The sequence below is a fragment of the Amborella trichopoda genome, chromosome 3 (assembly GCF_054954075.1).
Source record: "Amborella trichopoda isolate Santa Cruz 75 chromosome 3, AtrichopodaSantaCruz75HAP2 v2.0, whole genome shotgun sequence".
Lineage (NCBI taxonomy): Eukaryota > Viridiplantae > Streptophyta > Magnoliopsida > Amborellales > Amborellaceae > Amborella > Amborella trichopoda.
The window spans coordinates 16,811,803-16,832,036 of NC_142338.1; the positions used below are offsets into that span (position 1 = coordinate 16,811,803).

Genomic DNA, 20,234 nt, shown 5'->3' on the forward strand with positions numbered 1-20,234 from the left:
CCTAGGGTTTTTTCTCCATACTCCACGCTAGAGCTCCAAATGCCTAAGCTTTCTCTTTTTCAATTTCTAAAAAACATGTGGAATTGACCCTCTCAAGGCCCTACACACCTTATATATTATAATTCAATTTCAAAGACATTACATGTCCATACAATGATTAAAATGACATATATATGCCAACTTAAACTTAAATTTCGTAATGACAGTTTGACCGCTGTGAACAATGCCCATGAAAGTAGTACTCGTGAATAATACTTATAAAGTAAATAAAAAAATAAAAACCCTATAATCCCTAAAAAACTAAAAAAACCCAATAAATAAACCCTAAAACTAAAACGAGAATATACATCCTTTAAAATTAAATAATGTCCTCCATCAGCATCTTCAAGATGAGCACTAAATTTGATGACCGATTCACCACCCTCACCTATTAATTCTCCTCCATAGATTTCACCCACCAAATTATCATCAATGATAGGACCTTCATCCAAAGATGCACTCACTATTGAAGACAGGATCCCTAATTCCTTCAAACGGTTCCCCATCAAAGGTTGGATCACCTATGAAATCAAGACGGTCATCAAGGGTTCCCCATCAAAGGTTGAATCACCAATGAAATCATGACGATCATCAAGGGATTGGGGAAGAAATCCCCTTTTCATTTTTGGGAACTTCTTGGTAATTAAAAACCCTCTCTACGGTATTTAACCAATCAATAAAAATTCTCGTGGTTGAGGTTTACTATCAAAATTGAGAATATCAACCTTCATATCAAGAACCCGAGATTGATGTCCACGTCTACGCCTTCCTCCACTTTTCTCTTCACTTGACTCCCCAAGCAAAGCATGACGGTGAAAAAGGTTATACTAGGCGTATTCTTGAGCGGAAAGATCACTGTCGTGCCCAGGAATGATGACTGCGAGCTGTTGAACCTGCCTCCTGAGGTCTTCTATTGCCTCATCTCTAAGATAACGGAGTAGATCTAGAACAAGCCCTCTTTCTTGGTCCTCCTACGGCCTTGGATTCACCCAAATCACAAACCCAAGGCAGAAAACCAGCAAAATCTAGTCTGAAATTAGCAAACTCTGGGTTGGAATCAGCAAAATTTTGGTCGAAATCAGCAGACCTTCACCCAAATTCAGCCCCTAGACTTGCTGTCGGTTCCTAGCCTTGCTGTTGAAGAAACTCGAGCTATGATACCAAATTGAAGTGGGAAATTGATAGACGAATAGAATATCAGCAATATTTCGGGCCAACACAAGTAATTTCTTGGTGAAACCTGAGGGTTCTCCTACATAAAACCCTAACAAAGTATTTAGAGCAAAGCTCTCTTCCTTCTTTATTTCAAAAATCACGTCAATCCGCTCACAATCCTCTTCCAATCCCTACATATGATAAAGACCTTACTTAGATCCCAAGAAATCTTAACTCTAATTAAGATAAGAAGTCCTAATTACAATAAAGTTCGCAATGAAACTTCTATCCCTTATCAAATAAATTATTCCATCAGTACTCTAACTACTTTTTCAAACAGCTCCTACAAATCCTAAAAAACCCTAAAAACTCTAATATCCATAAAAAAACCTTAATAATCAGAAAAATAAACCCTGATAATCCCCCAAAAAATATAAACTTGAATTTTAATAGGAAAAATTCAAAATACGAGGCATTTACTCTTGCATCATTAATCCTCCTAGCAACCCTAGTTCTCATAATTACCACCTCACTCTAACCTAATCAAAAGAGGACTTAAATCATTAAGCTTAATATCACTTACATCCGTCCTAAAGCAAGCACAGGACATTAGTTTTCCTGCCACTCAACTAATTCATGACGGTAACCTTAGATTTGGACATGAACCTGTCATGTGTAAACCAGATCCAACATGATTTTTCCTTTACCCATAAAAATGGGAGATTCCTGATAATTGGAAGCAACAGTCTCAATTTCTTAAAAGGAAAAACTAATAATTGATAGGGATTTCTTTTTTTATAGTTAGATATTTGATGTGTCATATAGCAAGTACTCCCATTGTACACAAAAAACATGAAGTAGATGTCATTGTTATTTTAATAATCGATAAAGATGGCCAAACGAATTACATACTTATGCAGTCATACATATTATTGAAGAATGGAGGAAACTATTATTTACTGAGAAATGAATTACATTAGAAAACAAATAGCTTTCAAAATAATAATGAAGTGTCAAACTGGGAAAAAAAAAAAAAAGAAGACCAGGATGCCTTTGCTGTTTCCAAAAAATGATTAGCAATATTACCAAATCAGGAATTGCAAAATAGAAATTACACTAGACCAGTCAACCATTCACAGGTTTCCATTAATTAACAAATTTTAAGAAATTTCTCAGTCTACATGAAATTAGAAGATAGGCAACAGCCCTTAGTCTTAGATACTGAATATTCATATTTGACAAGAAAAAGGAAGAATAACAGTGAGGGTTATGTTTAAATATCTTACAACAGTGGTGGAATCGCTTGAGCATTTAAGTAGAGAGTGAGGTGCGACAGCCATTAGTTCATCTCTATAACTAGCTGCATCCTGAAAACATTACCAAAGTAAATAATATAATGCAGATAATATAACAACTGTATCAACCATTCTCATCAACAAATTAGAATACCCAATCAACATGAAATATTCGAAGAAGAATTACTCTTTTAGTACAACTACAATATAACATTCAAATTTGTGAAACTCAATATGCGGATATTAGACTTGGACTCCAGTTGTCTTTATACTACAGTCGAATTGAAACTCAAACCCTCATCACAACCAACTATTAGAAAAACAATTTGTTTAAAAAATTCAAATGGGTAACCATCAAAAAGAGAAATTTAAACACTTGCATTACCAATTATTTATGAGTAGCAATTCAAACTTGCTGGTCTTCAACTGTGTCATGTTGGATGATATGCTACTCTTTGTTCTGTTTAGTCATTTGCAGTTAATGACACGTATATGAAAATACTTCAGTTCTTAGACCAATATTATCTTTAAGCAGATAGGTTTGCAAGTTCATTTAATCTGTTAGTCTTCAAACAGACACATTGCTTCCAGATCCTCATGCCCATTATCTCTACAACCTCAAACCTGTCCAAGAATGTCCGAAACAACTACAGGCAATAGACATAAATTGTCTAATAGGATCATGTCATCTGAAATCAATAGATTCCAACTGTATATCTTGTTCAACATACATAGATTTTTATGTTTTCAAGGTTCAGCTAATTGTTAAACAAACTGTTCAGAACCCTTTACTTCCATCTAGTACCATGTCCATAATTTGATAAAAAGGAACTGGGATGGGGGAGGCCATTTAAGTGGAAAAACTGTTTTGCAATAGTGTTTTCCATCAAGGTTTTTGTGGTCAATGTAATAGTATCATCCTATCCCATCTTCGTCAGATATTTCCTTAGTTGGTGGAGAATTATAAATAAAACTTAGAAACAGCGATTAAAATGATAGTCCCAGAAATGATGGCCGGCAATAGTGTTTTTCATCAAGGTTTTTGTGGTCACATGCTCACATGTGAGACAAAGGCATATTCATTAATGGCTCAGATGGTTCACCAGAGAGCTCCACAAGTTCCAGCCAAAACTGACCAAAAAATGAGACAGGAGGATGATATTATGGCCCTCCTAAAGGACCAATAGCTTTTCTACAAAAATAAAATAAAATAAAATAATGATAATAATAATAATTTTTTTAAAAAAAATAGTTGTAACTAATAACATCCTATGACTTCAACAAAAGTTGTAACACTCTGCCCAACCTTTGTTTGCTTCTTCGTCTAATTTGAAGTTGTTCATTCAAATGCTTTACACTAACCACCTATTTTCATAAAGAGCTTTATGACATAAATATATGTAGGGGATACAAAACTGCCATATTTCCAATATAACAAGAAATTGAAATGCAACACAGGTCATCAAGATGGTGGAGCAGATTACAGCTTCTGTAATTAGTTTTATTTTTTATTATCCTATATCATCTCCATTATGTTGGAGCATCGCGTTCCTTGCTCCCTTCTTTTTTCACTCTCTCTCTCTCTAGATAAATCTTAAGAGACGGTTAATAAAACTGAACCCTATACTTGGTAAAGCATGGGGTCACATGGACTCTCATGGACCATTAAAAAAAGGACCGTGTGTCCCTTTAGTTTACCTTTTACAAAGGCGGTCCTTTGTGTCTACAAATAGGGGTAGTGTGTTTGTGTCCTGTGGTGTGTAAGTGTGGGCAAGTACATATGAGTGAGCGATGCTTTATGTAATAGAGTCCGATCAGGAGCCATTTTATGTAAGCAATGAGATGCATTGAAGCCAACCGTTTAGGACCGAACTTCTTGGTGAAGGACATCGATGAGCGACCCACCAATCACGATGGAAAACCTAGCAAACACAATAAGAGGGCTCAAGAAGTTGAACCACCAAAACTATGACAACCGGCGTTACGGTATCTAATTGTCCTTGCAAGGATAGGATCTCTGGGAGGTCGTTGGTGGCAATGAAACTTTTGCACCTATGAGAGAAAATGTTGAGGCGCTGCGGCGATGCCGCATCAAGGTCGGAAAGGGCATGTTCGTACTAAAGACAACAAATCAAAAGGAATTGTTGAACCCCTTCCGAGAGGCCACAACTCCAAAAGAAGCCTAAGACGCGTTGGCAACATTGTTTGCAAAACGAAGGATACTTGACTGCAATTGTTAGAAAACGAGCTTGAATCAGTTTCCTAAGGAACAATGTCGATCAATCAATATTTCACAAAGAGTGAAAGCTCTCTGCCATGAGATCTCCAAACTCAATCCGGAATCACATATTAGTGACATAAGGATGAGATAGATTATCACTAGAGGATTGAGACCCAAGTACAATGGGCTCATGACGGCAATCAGACGTTGGCCGACCTAGCCATCTCTTTTGAAATTAGAAAGTCTATGAAAGATGAGGAGGAAGAACTTCTTACTCGGAAAAGTCTATGAAAGATGAGGAGGAATCATTTCTCACTAGGAAAAGCGAAATCACGAAGAAAGGAGGGACTACTAAAACTCGCCAAAAGATAGAGGGCTCCCAGCAAGAAGGAGCCAAACGAGGCAACACGTACACTGAACAACGACCAAGAAGAGCCCAACAACAGTGTTACAATTGTGGCAAAAAGGATCACTATGCTCGTGAATATTAATTAAAGAAAAAGAAGGAAGCTAAAGGAAATACAATGACAGTGACAAGTCATCAAAGAGAGACCGAAGAAGAATGGGATGCTCAGGTGTCCTTTGCGATAACTAAGAAATCTAAACATACAAATTTGGAACTAGCCAACCATAGATTCGAAAACACAAGAGGCTATAGAAAAGGGCTGACACCAGCCTATGAATTGAGTGAACCATGTTGATCAGAAGAACCAGAGGAGTTAGGTTTTAGCTCAATCTCCAAGGTACGTGTGAGTGTACCTACTCAAGAAAAAGTCAGAGGTCTTCGAGAAGTTCATGGACTTCTGAACAAAGGTTGAGGACGACACCAGCTAGAAGATTCAGTGTCTACACACCAACAATGGAGGAGAATACAGCGCAACAGAATTTCTAGACTACATAAGAAGGATGGCATCTGAAGCCAGCAGACCTGTCCCTACATCCCACAGCAGAATGGAGTAGCTGAGTGGAAGAATCGGCATCTAGCCAAAGTTGCAGAAGTATGTTACATGTTAAAAATGTGCAAGACAGATTTTGGGCTGAGTGTATAAAGATAGTGGCGCACATAATCAATCGGCTATCTTAGCCAAATTTAGAATTTATATCACCATATGAGACGCTCTGGAAGATCAAACCAACTGTAAGTCACTTTAAGGTATTTTGTTTGTTGTGTATTTATTCCTGAAATTTGCGCAACAAGCTCGAGAAAAAGATGCTATAGTGAATATTTATGAAATATGACACCGAAAGAAAGGGGTGGAAGTCTTGCGACCCCACGACTAACAAATGTTGCATATCATGATGTAGTGTTCGATGCGGATCATCCTGGTGGACTCTGAAAATCACAAAAGTACCACATTACTGGAGATGAGCAACGATTGAAGACTAACGAGACTCAAGACAAAAAGTCAGTTGAACCAAATTAGGAGGATGAGACGCAATACAACACACTAACTACACCAAGAAGATGCACCAACTCCTGAGAGATGGTGTCCATCAATCAGGGACACCTATGTAATCTCGACCGAGCCAACTAGAAGAGATCATTGAAGAACCACATTGTTAGCAATCAACCAGGATAAAAAAACCGAACCCCAATTTTGTGGATGCTTCGTCAGCCGAAGTAGGTGATATATGAGGGTGAGCCAACGTTGAGAATGGTGGAAGGCCATGGAGGAGGCGATCTTAGCACTAGAAAAGAACTGGACATGGGATTTGTTCCTAAACCTATGGAGATAAAGCCTATTTCTTTGCGATGGGTGTACTAAGTGAAGACCCGTGCCGATGGATCAATTGAAAGATATAAACCCGGCTTAGTTGATCTATGGGATCAATTATGAGGAGACCTTCAGTCTTGTGGCCAAGATCACAACAGTATGTGTACTACTTGCGCTGACAACTAGCAAGTCATGGAAATTATGACAGATGGACATCATGCTTTTCTTCATGGAGAGGTCGATTGGAATATCTATATGGAGTAACTTAAAGGATTCAAAAGTAGAGATTGACCAAATCATGTCTACAAGCTAAGGAAGGCCCTCTACGGACTGAAGCAAGCACCAAGAGCTAGATATGGCAAGATTGTGGAGTTCTTGTTGCAGAATGGATATGTAGTCAAACCTATCACCTCGAGTTTATTTGTAAAGTCAGAAATGGTTGATTATCTATTATACTTGTTTATGTCAATGACTTGATTGTCACAAGAGATGACGTTGAGGGAATCAACCGCATAAAGAAGATTTGTTTGTATGATTTCAGATGAAGGACCTCGGGGAGCTCAAACATTTCCTGAGACTCAAAATTGATCGTGCTTGGGAATGTCCCTTCTTGTATCAACAAAAGCATACAAGAGACCTAATAAGGAAGTTCAATATTGTCGAGTACAAGCCAATCATGAAACCAATGGAGATGAATGTGAGGCTAAGTGCAGAAGCCAAATCTACTTAACATTCACTCTGCCTGAAATTACACATGCAATAAGAGTAGTTAGCTAATTCATGCAGAATCCCAGGAAACGTCATTTGGAGGCTGTTCATAGAATTTTGCGATACATCAAAGGTACTTCCATTGTTCCAAAAGGCAGACCGCTTAGCACGTAGGCCGTCCAGAGGGCATGAGCGCCTTGCCCAGAACTAGGTGGTAATAATAGAGGCTTGCCCTTGGGCGGCTGCCTAGGCTCTTGGGCATCCGCCTAAGAGGGAGCCCAGAGCCCAACCCTAGGTAGCCGCTCAGGGGAGACGGAAATGCCCCTCGTTGAGGAGCATTTTTGGGTTGTCATATAAAAATAAGAGGGGAAAAAGGTGAGATTTAGGTTTCTTTCAAACCTAAACCCTATCAAAGCCCATTTTAGAGAGAGAGAGAGAGCAAGAGAGAGAAAAACTTCAAAAAAAATAGTTTTTTGTGATTTCCATAGGATCGAAGGGTTTCTCAAAATTATGAGAAATCAATTTAAACATCACCCATTGAGATTAGATTTAGTTTATCTATTAGAGGGTTTTTTAGAAAATTTTGAGATTAAAAAATATCTCAAAGGTGGAAGTTTGGAGATCGAAGTTTTGAGATTAAAAAATATCTCAAAGGTGGAAGTTTGGAGATCGAGCAATCAAAGTTAGTGAAAAATGCTTGTATATTCAGAATCTAATAAAAGTGGTGATCCGGATTGAAAATATGGCTATAACCTAAATCCTTTGGATAAAAATTACATAAGATGAAAGTATTGTGAAAAGGATACACATGGGGGTACAAACTGGTTTAAGAAAAATCTCGCCCGTATCATGGGGGATATTGCCCCATGTCAAAAAAAACCTGATATTATTGGAGAGGAGATAAAAAATTATGAGTATTGTAAAAAAGAAAAATGAGGAGAGAGACGCATCCATAGCAGAGCTGAGGTCTAGGGTTCGTGTCAATTTTGATGATGAAGATAGTAATCAAGAGGGGCATGAAGAGGAGGAATAGCTTTTTGTATCCCAGACTTAGGGGAGGGGAAAGGGAAAGGGAATTGTACTTGGTTCTGAGAGTGGGGGACCTAAGAGGCCTCGGGTTAGAGGGCCTATGGATTGTCTTTTGCCCCGGTCAAACCTTGAAGTTGTAGGAGAGAAAACAAAGAAGCAAACAACTATTGAGAATAGAATCAAGAAGGAAGAGAAAGATAGAGTTGCATAATACATTGTTATATGGTTTTATGAGGCGGGCATTCCTTTCAATGCCTAGGATGAAGCCCCCAACCCCATATGAGCTTTCAGAGCCTCTTTTGAGAAAAGAGGTGGGAAATTGTGGAGTCACAGAAGGATACATGGGCTCAGTATTGGGGTTTCTGTTATGGCTGATACTTGGAGTGATAAGAAGAGAAGCAATTAGATGAATTTACTAGTGAATTGTCCTTTAGAGACTGTATAGACCTCATTCATGAGGCTCTTGGCGGTTTGAATGATATTTCCTAAGCATTTAAAAAGGCAAAGTCAGTTACGACTTTCATTTATAGCCACACCCTCACCCTCAACATGATGCGTGGATTTACAAAGAACAAAAAGATTGTGAGGCCCGGGGTCATGAGATTTGCTACCAGATTCCTATGCTTAGATAGCATACATTTGAGGAGAGTCCAGTTGAGGCAGATGTTTACCTTTAATGAGTGGACAATATGCAAGTGGTCCAGGGATTAGAAAGGGAAAGTGAGAGATATTATCCTTTCTAAGGCTTTTTGGCGAGGTGTGAAAGGAGTTCTTAAGGTATTTTTCCTCTTTTCAAAGTCCTTCGCATCGTAGATAGTGACAAACCCTCCACGGCCTACATATATGAGGCAATGGAGATATGCAAGAGAGAGATAACCAATAATTTAGATGATGATGTGAGTTGCTATGAACCTGTTTGGAAGATTATTGATGAGAAGTGGGATAGGCAGCTACATAGGCCATTGCATGCAGCTATCTTTTTTTTTTTTAACCCAACTTTTTTGTTACGCTGATAAGGATATGTACACAAATGACTGGATTTAATAAGTGCATAGATGTGCTAGTCACTAATCCGGATATCGTAGATATTATATGCACTGACGAGCTAATAAGCTATAAGTGCAAATTAATGTCTTCTGGGAGTCCAATGGCAGTGAGGCAAAGGACCAAAATTGATCTAGGTAATAATATTCGTTAAGTTCCTCAAGTTCAAGTTTCATTTCATGTTTGTTGTGTGTTTTCCATAACCTATATTTCATATAAAATTAACATTTCTAATTCATAATCAATTTGCAGCAAATTGATGGAGCCAGATGGGTGTAGTGCTCCAAATTTACAAAAGTTGGCCATTCGGATCTTGAGCCTAACCACTATCTCATCCGGCTCTGAGCGGAATTGGAGTACTTTTGAGATGGTAATTTAGTTTACTTTATTAATTTACAAATTACAATTTACTAATTTGCATTAGTACTTTAGTAGTTACCAGTTACTTAGTAATTATTACTATGTCAGTTGTAAATTTGTAGTTTTGTAGTATTATATATTGATATTAATTAATTTCATTTGATTTTATTAGAGTCATACAAAGAAAATGAACATGCTTGAATCAAAGAGGCTCGATGACCTAATCAAGTCATTGATGTAAACAAGTATAATAGATAATCAACCATTTCTGACTTTTACAAATAATCAACCACTTGGCTGATCTCTACTTTTGAACCCTTTGAGCTGCTCCATATAGATGTCCGATCAACCTCTCCATAAAGAAAAGCATTCTTCACATGTATCTACCCTAATTTCCATGTCTTGATAGCTAGCACAAGAAGTACACATACTATTGTAATATTGGCCAAAGGACTAAAGGTCAATTCATAGTGGATCCCATAAACCCAAATATCCTTCAATCAATCCATCGGCATGGGTTTTCGCTTGGCACGCCCATCGACAAGAAATAGGCTTTGCCTCCTTTAGTTAGGAACCAAGTCCCGTGTTGGGCTCTTTTCGAGTGCCAAAATCTCCTCCATAGCCTTCTACCATTTTGAACCTTGGCTGGCCTCCTCATGTGAGGTTTGTTTTTGTATATCATCTACTTCAGCCAACGTAGCATCCACAAATTTGGGGTTCAATTTTCTGACCTTGGTTGCCCACCGTAGTTGTGGTTCTTCAATTATCTCTTCTAGCTAGCTTGGTTGAGCTTACTCAGGTGTCCTTGACTTATGGACACCATCTCTCACGACCTCGTGTGTCTTCTCAATGTAGTCAGTGTGTTGTTTTGCGTCTAGTCCTCTTAATTTGGTTCAACTGGCTTTTCATCTTGAGTCTCCTCGGTCTTCAATCTATAGTCATCTCCGATACTATGGTAGTTTTGTGATTTTTGGAGTCCACCAAGATGATGCCTCATCAAAGACTACATCTCGTGATGTATAGCATCTGTCAATGGTAGGGTTGCAAGACCTCCACCTCTTTGTTTCTGTGTCATATCCCACAAATATGAACCGTAACACCTTTTTCTCGAGCTTTCTTTGAAAAAGAATATAACATAATACCTTAAAGTGACTTGCAGTCGGTTTGATCTTTTAGAGCCTCTCATACAGTGAGATAAATTCTAACTTTGGCTAAGGCAGCCGATTGATGATGGGCACCACTGTCTTCAAACACTCGGCCCAAAATCTGTCTGGCAAATTTTTAGCATGCAACATACTTCTGCAACTTTCGGCTATATATTGATTCTTCCACTTGGCCACTCCATTCTGTTGTGGGGTGTAGGGATTGGTCCGCTGGCTTTGAAGACCTCTGACTTTTCTTGAGGTACACCCACACATACCTGAATAGTCATCGATGGAAGCGAGCATGTATTTCATGCCTCTGACCGACTGTTGCTTCACTGAGCCAAATACATCTTGATTGGATAATCTCTAGCAGCCTCTTGGCACGGTATTTCGTTTTGGCGTATGGCTGTCGATGGGCATTCTGAACTGATAGCCTACACACAGTATCTGTCTGGATTTCCATCTAAGGAAGTTTCCTCACCAGTAATTGATCCATCAATACCTTCAGCGCACTGATGCTCATGTGCGCCAATCCAGCATGCCATAGATCAACAGTCCTACTTTGTCGACTCTTTTGTACATTAGCTAACTTGACTGACATTACATAGATAGAGTCTAGTCATCGACCCACCATAATCGACTGGTCTAGCAGCTTTGAGCTTTGATATACCTTGACGTTATTAGGGTCAAACACAACGAAGTTGCCTGTGGCTGTCAACTATGATACTTACAACAAGTTCTTCATCATTCTTGGTACATGGCACACTTCTTGCAGTTGGGTCTTTCCTGTAATGAATCGAGGCATGTAGATAGCCTTGCCAATGTGGGTGATTGGTAGCTTTGCATTATTGGTTGTAACCACGACTTTGCCTCCCTTGTACACAGCCAAGTTGAGGAACTTAGCCTTGTCTCTAGTCATATGATTTGAGCATCCTGAATCGAGAATCTAGTCTCAACTGTAATCAATGGCTTTGGAGCTGGAGATTGTGATAAAAGCTAGCTCCTCTGGCTTTTGCAGTCATCATAGTTCACTCAATTCATTTGCTCATATCAGCCCTTTCTATAGCTTCCTGTGTCAGTGAATCGACAATCGGCTAGTTCCAAAGTTGTCTGTTTGAATTCTTCAGTTATTACAAAGGACACCTGAGCATCCTTCTTCTTCAATCTCACTCTAATGACTTATCGCTGCCTTCTTTTTCTTCTACCAACATTCGTGAGCTTAGTGACCTTTAACACACGATGTCTTGTCAAGGTCTCCTTAGTCACAAATCAGTGTAAGTGTTGCCTTGTTTAGCTCCCCTTTGCTAGGACCCCTCTCTCCTTTGGCTGGTCCTAGTAGTCTCTCCTTCTTCGTGACTTCTTTGCTTATCCGAGTAAAAAGTGCTTCATCCTCAGCTTTTGTTGATAGGCTGGCCATCTGTCTGCCCGACGTTTAGACTTTCTAATTTCAAAAGCGACAGCTGGGTCGGCCAACCTCTGATTGCCGTCATGAACTAACTATTCTCGGGTCTCAATCCTCTAGTGATGATCCATCTCATCCTTATCTCGTTGATCCATGATTCTGGATTGATTTGGAGATCTCATGGTAGAGAGCTTTCACATTTGTGAAATACGGACTGATCGATATCGTTCTTTGAGACACCAATCTTAGCTCGTTTTCTAGGAATTGTAGTCAACCATCATTTGTTTTGGCAAACAATTTTGCCAATGCATCTTAGGCTTCTTTTGGAATGGTTGTTTCTTGGAAGTGGTATAACAGTTCCTTCTGAACTGTTGTCTTTAGGACAAACATGGCCTTTCTGGCCTTCATGCGCTAACGTTGCTACATTCAGCATTTTCTCTCACAAGTGCAACAATTTCATTGCCATTGCCGACCTCCCAAAGGTTATGTCCTTACAGGTATGATTTTTTGCCAGAATATCAGTTATCATAGTTGTGGTTGTTCAACTTCTCGAGCCCTCTAGTTACGTTTACTAGGTTCGCCATCATGATTGGTGGGTTGCTCGTCGATCCCTTTCACCAAAAAGTTCAGCCCCCGACCGATAGGCTTCACTGCGTCTCATTGTTAATGTAAAATGGCCCCTCACCGAACCAGCTCAGAGACCACTTGTACACTCGCACCAGGTATCGAATTCTTATCGTACATAAAAAATCAACATAGAGAGAGAAACAATTCTTTCTATTGTATCACTTCAGACCCTAATACATAACACATCACCCAGTCATGCACACAATGTATTCTTGCGAATACTTATGCCACACTTGCCCTAACATACACATGCACGACCTCTTTTTTTTAACCTTTTACAAAGACGGTCCTTTGAATCTATAAATAGGGGTAGTGCATGTTGGTGTTGTGGTGTGCAAGTGTGTGCAAGTACACAATGTGCACGTAAGTGGGTGATGTGTTATGTACTAGATTCCGAAGTGATATAATAAAAATGTGTTTCTCTCTATGTTGAATTTTTACGTATGTGACTCCCTACACATTATTGATACTTTTAATAGTAATAATCACTCAGGCCAAAATTTGTAACCTACACAAGTAAACATAATACAGGTATTATCCAAAAAAAAAAACATATTGTGTAGAAACAATGAGTTTTGTAACATGTTTTACCTATTAGTGAGCATCCAAATGGCACACACAAAAGAGGGAGAGAGAGATAGAGAGAGAGAGAGAGAGAGCACAAATACGGCAGCTATGTTGTATCTATGTTACACTCTAGTCATATCCTAAAAACGTGCCCGAAATCTATCCGCCTAATGTACCAGCACCTATACTAGTAATAGTCCCCTATAATAATCCTAGCAACCAGCTCCCATACACATCTGCTTTGGTGTGCATGAGGTAGATTGCCTCCATTAAGAAAACAAGGTGCTTGGAGTAGAAGGTATACTGTTTCTAAGCAATAACAAAATTTGAGATATGAATTAGCTACAGAGGAAACCTCTTTCATTTATGTGCTCTTATATTTTTTCATACATTATGTTCATTTGGTCACTATATGCAGGAAAGACGGATAAAAAAAAATTTCAAATGCATGAAAATTAGTCATGCAGAAATTAGACAAAAATTCAAAAGAAATGGACATTCTTGAAATTTGGTACCTCATATCTCTCCTCCTCAATGGCTTGCTTCATCAATCTCCGTATACGCAGCACTGGCTCCTCTTCCTCAAACGACCTTAGCGAATCCCTGATCCTTGCAGCTTCCTTGTAATCCTAATAAAGACAGGAATTGTAAAAGAAATCCTAAAAAGTAAAAAGAGAAGAGAGAAAGGAAGCATGAATCTCTGGTTTCTTGAATCTCAACAAAATGATAAGTACTCAGTGATTAAATAGCAGAGAGCTTGGGCTTGGAGTCACCCAGGTCACATGGACTTTCTGGTTTCCCAGTTCCCTGGTGTCCAGATGGTGCAACTCATCATAAATACCTAACTCAGCCAATTCACTGCGGTGAACGGGGTGATTTTCCTGTCGGACTCAGGAGAGTCTAAGTTTGAGCCAATTCTTGTTGGACTTGCCTAATCAAACTGTCTTCTACTGTTCTTTTTCCGTCGAAAAAATGCAGCCTATATATTTCGCTCTGGGGTCCATTTGGGAGTATTTGGGCCCCAACTTTGACATTTATTGCTCTTTTAGATCCAAAACCCTATTTTGAGTCCATCAGTAAATTTTCTGAAATCAAAAGACTTCGACTTTGGGGTCTTTTCTTTGAAAACCTACTGGCGAGCTTTGGATCTCTTTGATGTGAAGCCTAACCTAGGAAATCCATGGGAATTTTATTTTTGACAGTTTTAGATTCACTCTGGAATAGGTATTTGTTCTTACACTATTTGATTATTATTGATTAGATTTTTTTTTTTTTGCTCATTTTAAAAAAAAATTCACTCTAAAAGAACAAATATTTTTGGTTTCTTGAAATAATGCAAATCCGCCTCAATCTTGGCCTTATTACAGCTAGATCTAGATGTAATCTGCTAGCTAATAATTAGATCATGCATTTTTTCTTCAATTTGAAATTTACTTTAGAGAAATATGTAGAGATCCTTTGTAGAACTGAGGAAAAAATGGATTTTTTTATTTTCCCAATTACTCATTTTTTAAAGTTTTTAATGCCTGGAGTGCCAGACTCAGTGAGCTGACTTGGAATTCAGTGAGCCGCTTGGCCCAACCTAATGCTGAGAGTCTCAAGCTGTGTCCACTTTTTTAACACTCGTAACAACAATCTCAAAATTTTCTAAATGAAGAATGGAATCAAATTATTTAAGTCTATATCATGACTTCTCTGCTCCAAAGGAATCCGAGATCCTAATTCAAAATTTAAAATGACATACTAAAAATTAGTAGATGGTTTTGATATTCTATGGAACTATATTAACTCAAAATCAACTAGGAATAAAAGAACTGATACAAGTTACGAAAAGATGTAAATCTGCTTGACGAAAACATCCTAAACTTGAAATCAGCAAATCCAAAACAAAAATCAACGGATGTACCTTGAAAAGAAGTTATGTTAATGGGTAACATGATTAAGCAATAAGAAGCAAGTGCATCCATCTACACAACTTTACAAAGGATAAAAAAAGAGAGATTTCAAAGCAACAACTCAATGGGGAGCAAAAGAGAAAAATCCTAAAAATTGCATAGGATCAATTCTCATAAAAAGAGACACATGTATCTCAAACTGATTAATCAATATCACTAATTGGTGACATAAGAAACCAACACCTGAAAACTACCAGTATCCACAATTAAATTCCATAAAATCGATAACAAAATGAAAAGGGAGCAAGATTCTTAAAATAACAAAAGTAGTAATATAGAAACTAAACAAAACCAATCATAATCTTTCATTTTTGTATGGTAAGGTACAGTTCTGTTAGTTGTAGCATTATTTCAAATAAGAGTTCAAAATACTACTATTCAAAATCACAATAGAATTATCACTAAACAGGCCCAGCAGAGGGACACCATAAATCCGCTGGAGCAAAGAACAAAGCTAGAAGTCCACAAAGAAATAAGTGTTCACCAACATAAGCAAAGAACAAGTTACACATAGGTGTCGAACAAAAGGCTAGACTTAGGGCTGGCAATGAACCCGGACGCGATCTGGGACCCGGCAGGTATACCCGAACAGGGTCTATGGGTCCAAATTTGGACCCGCGGGTAGGGTCTGGGTCCCAAAATGTATACTCGAAAACTTTCACGTACGGATACGGGTATTGGTAGACCCGCCCCGTACCTGACCCGAGACCCAAACATTGATTGACACCCAGGTTAGTATGCTTTCTCACTCTACCTAGGGGTGGCAACGGGTCGGGTCCAGCTGAACCCGGACCCGAAATAGCCTATATGCACCCGGACCCAGACACTTACCCTACGGGTCCAATTTAAACATTCCCGTACCTGTACCTGACGGGTAATGTTAGACCAGGACCTGACACTAACACCTTATAATGTTATGTTATTACATTTTCTTTTTATTTCCTACAATTTTGTATTTCCTTACATATTTCTATTCATCGGGGGCCCACACTTAATGCTAATGGTCAATGCTCCAACATAAAAGAGGAGCAGCCAACAATGATGATGTGTAAATATATGCCCTTTGCCTCCCTTTTATAAGCTTTGACTTCTTAGCACTTGAGGCAGATGCCCAATGTGGGACTAAACGTCTCTCTAAACTCTAAAAGGTAATAACGACTAGGTCTAGCAAGCTTTAATGATAAAGGTAATAACGAGTAGGTCTAGTTAGCTTTAATGACCTAGGGTAGTAAGCTTTAATGAGTAGGTCTAATAAGCTCTAAACGTCTCTCACTAGGCTTTGAATGACTAAAATGACCTCTCTCTATAAGCATTAATCTCCTTTTCTCTCCCACTTCTTTTTTTTTATTTTTTCTCCCTTTCTCTCTCTTTTGTTGCTTCACGGGTTGGGAAAATCTTTTAGTCCCACATCGAAAGATTAAAGAGGTAATGTGCGGCGTTTGCTATAGCATGAAGGGCAGATAGAGTGAGAAAGCATACTAACTTGGGTGGGGTCAATCAATGTTCGGGTCCTGGGTCAGGTATAAGGCGGGCCCATCAATACCCATACCCGTACCCAAAAATGTTCGGGTATACATTGTGGGACCCGGACCTGACCTGGACCCTACCTGCGGGTCCAAATTTGGACCCATAGCTGGACCCCGTTCGGGTATACCGGATGGGTCCCAGATCGGGTCCCGGTCCATTGCTAGCCTTAACTCTACCTACCCTTCATTTAATAGCAAACCCCCGCACATTACCTCTCTAATCTTTTCGATGTGCGCCTAAAAGATTTTCCCAACCCACAAAGCAACAAATGAGAGAGAGGGAGAACAAAATATAAAAAAAAAGAAGTGGGAGAGAAAACGAGATTAAAGCTTATTGAGAGAGAGGTCATTTTGGTCATTCAAAGCCTAGTAAGAGACATTTAGAGTTTACTAGACCTACTTATTAAAGCTTACTAGCCTAGGTCATTAAAGCGTACTAGACCTATTCGTTGCTACCTTTGTCATTAAAGCTTACTAGCCTAGGTTATTAAAGCTTACTAGGCCTACTTATTACTACCTTTTAGAGTTTAGAGAGACGTTTAGTCCCACATTAGGTGTTTGCTTCAAGTGTTAAGGGATCAAGCATATAAAAGGGAAGCAAAGGGCATATATTTACGCATCATTGTTGAATGCTCCTCGTTTGTGTTGGAGTGTGGCCATAAGCATTGAGTGTAGGCTTCGGTGAATAGAAATATGTGAGGAAATACAAAATTGTAGGAAATAAAAAGAAAAAGTAATAACATAACCATAATTGTTGGAGACAAGAGCGGGATCAGTTCGAGATTCGCCAAACCGCCCTATAGTGGAAGCTCCATGGGGTTAGGATCAGCGTTCATTGTATCTACGTTTATGGGAGTGAGATCCCATGTCAATAAGTTCGATGTTTTGACTAGCAGGAATGTAAGCTCCACTATACATGAAAATGAGGTTGTCAAGTAGAGCTAGTACGAGTTCCCTTGGTTAAGGAATCGAGGTTTAAGTATGTCATATAACGGGGTTCCTCTTGCTCTAATATCAAGATTCTTAATGTACAGAAATCAAGGTCCTCAGCTGGTTGGCCCCAGAAACCTAGAATCCTACCACTCACGAGTCATCTTCTTCGGATGTAGTCAACTACTATCTCTCTCTCTCTCCCTTTCTCTCTCTCTCACATATAAAATAAGCTTTTTAAAGCTTGAAATGAAAGCATACATTCTCATCTTACAACTAAGAAGATTCATCATTGTGATTTAAGAATCTAAAACAATAGGACATCATAAATATAAGATTTTAAATGAAATATATATTCTCACAACTAAGAGGGATGGCTCACACAATAGAACTTAATAAAACAATGGGTCACTCTAGACTATGCTAAGTTCAAATTAAGAATCTAAAATAGTGGAACTTCATGCTATGCAAAAAAGGGATTGGATTTTACGAAATTATGATTCCTAAATAGTGGGAACTTGGGACAATGGCAATCTCTAACTTGGTATCATCCGTTAATAAAAGTAGATCCCAAAAATATGGAACCCAAGATTTTAAAGAACCAAAACCTTGGACCATGGTTGATGGGAGTGGAGATCTATTTCGAAATGGAACTGGATTCCACTGCTGGATGGAACGTGATTCCTTTTTTTTGGGAGCGAGATCCCAAAATCAAAAAATCGGGCTCCCTACAAGATCCCTTGCAAGAACCGTGGGATTGACATTCCAGAGCGGGATCGTCACCCTACCCACAAGGTTCCTTTAACTATGAGCATAACATTATAAGGTGATAGTGCCGGGTACGGGTCTGGGTCCCAAGTCCACATTACCCATCGGGTACGGGTACGGTTACAGGTATGTTTAAATTGGACCCATCGGGGTACGGGTCCGGGGCTGGGTGCATATACGCTATTTCGGGTCTCCATATATTTAGCATGGATAATTCAAAAAGGGCAAAAAGAACAACCAAAAGCATAAAATCAGAATTGAATCAACTTCATAATACTGATTAATTATTTTAGCAATATGGTTCGACACAACAAGACCAATCATAGCATCAAGATACACTGATCTAATTGACCAAACCTATATGCATCCTATAGAGTTAGCTTGGTTTACATCCATCAAACATTTTGGATGTAAAGTAGCTCCAGCTTGTCCAAAAATAATATTGGATTAAGGAACTTTTCATAATTTGTTGAGGGAAAATCCAAAAACATCACTTCAGTGTTGTTAGCACAATGTCAACACAACAACAACAACAAAAAGAAAAAAAAAAAAACCCATGCACTAACATCGCCTATGCCTACCAAAAATATACAGTAACACAGGATAAGAAAGGTGTTTTACATTTGTGAAGAAAGAGTAGCACCATGTATCTCTCTCTTTGTGTGCACGCATGTGTTTTGAGTTTCGAGCTTACAAAGCCCTAAGCTAAGATTAAGACAATAAGTAGGAATCAGCAGCCAATTTAGAAAGAAACTAACAACCCAATTTGCAGCTCATATGTTCTATTTTACAAGTAGAAAAGAGCTCAAGTATGCTGTTGAAATGAAAGGTATGAAAACCAGAAGGAAAGTCATTTTCAATATAATGATATGCAAAGTTAGCAAACGTGATAATAGAAAAAAACAAAAAAAAAACAAAAACAAACTTCAGGGAGAACGAATTCTAGTACCAAAAAGATCCATCTTTTCACCAAGTTAACACAAATAGAGAAAATTGGATTGGAAGTAGAACAAAACCCACCTTAAGTTTGAGATTCAATGAATTAAAAGCAAAAACAGAGAAAAACAAAAAAAATAGAGATACAAAAAAACCAACTAAATTGCAGCGTTTTACTCTATTAAAAAAAAAAGAAACGAAAAGGCCAATTCAGATTCATTAAACTCAATGCAAAATAATGGCAAATAGTAAATAGATTACCAAACATTTGAAGAATGAATTATAAATAATTTGGGTACCTCAGCCTTGGCAGCAACGGCTAATTGCTGTTTGAGAAAAGCATAAGTTTGTTTCCGAGAGAATATTTTGGAGGAAGAAGGATCAATGGCGCCACCATCACCATCTCCTCCTGATTCGTCTGAACTCGCCCTAATTGTGGAAAATGAAAAGCCTCTAGGGTGCTTTGGTAATAACAGCCATGGCCTTTTTGTGCTCTTGAAATTGCAAGGTGTTAAAAGCTTAAAGCTTGTAGTCTGCTGCATGTTGATTGTCGTACCAGTGGCTACGACATAATGTCTGAATCAACAACGGTCATTGGTTTGAGAAGCTGAACCAGAAATATAATCAATACAACGACATGGATCTCGCTCTCTCTCTCTCTCTCTGAAATATAATCAATAAAACGATGTGGGTCTCTCTGTCTCTCCTGTTAGAGAGCAGGGCCCTCTGCTTTCTAGTGGAGTTCAAGCCACAAATCCTTTTTTTGTTCAAATTCCATTGCGGCAAGTAAACAATGTGGTACGCAACGTCTC

At 38.7% G+C, this 20,234-nt stretch overlaps 1 protein-coding gene across 3 annotated transcripts in view; it reads right to left on the minus strand.

Moving 5' to 3' along the window:
• Positions 1–20,015, minus strand: part of LOC18430461 (uncharacterized) — a 47,357-nt gene extending 27,342 nt beyond the window's left edge. For all 3 annotated transcript variants that reach the window (XM_011623699.3, XM_011623698.3, XM_011623700.3), the window contains exons 1-3: positions 19,722–20,015; positions 13,823–13,936; positions 2,481–2,561 (exon numbers count right to left, since the gene is read on the minus strand). In XM_011623699.3, the coding sequence (XP_011622001.1) occupies positions 2,481–2,561; positions 13,823–13,936; positions 19,722–19,964 (438 nt within the window). In that variant the 5' untranslated portion in view covers positions 19,965–20,015. The remainder of the gene's footprint in view (positions 1–2,480; positions 2,562–13,822; positions 13,937–19,721) is intronic.
• Between the last annotated feature and the right edge of the window lie 219 nt (positions 20,016–20,234).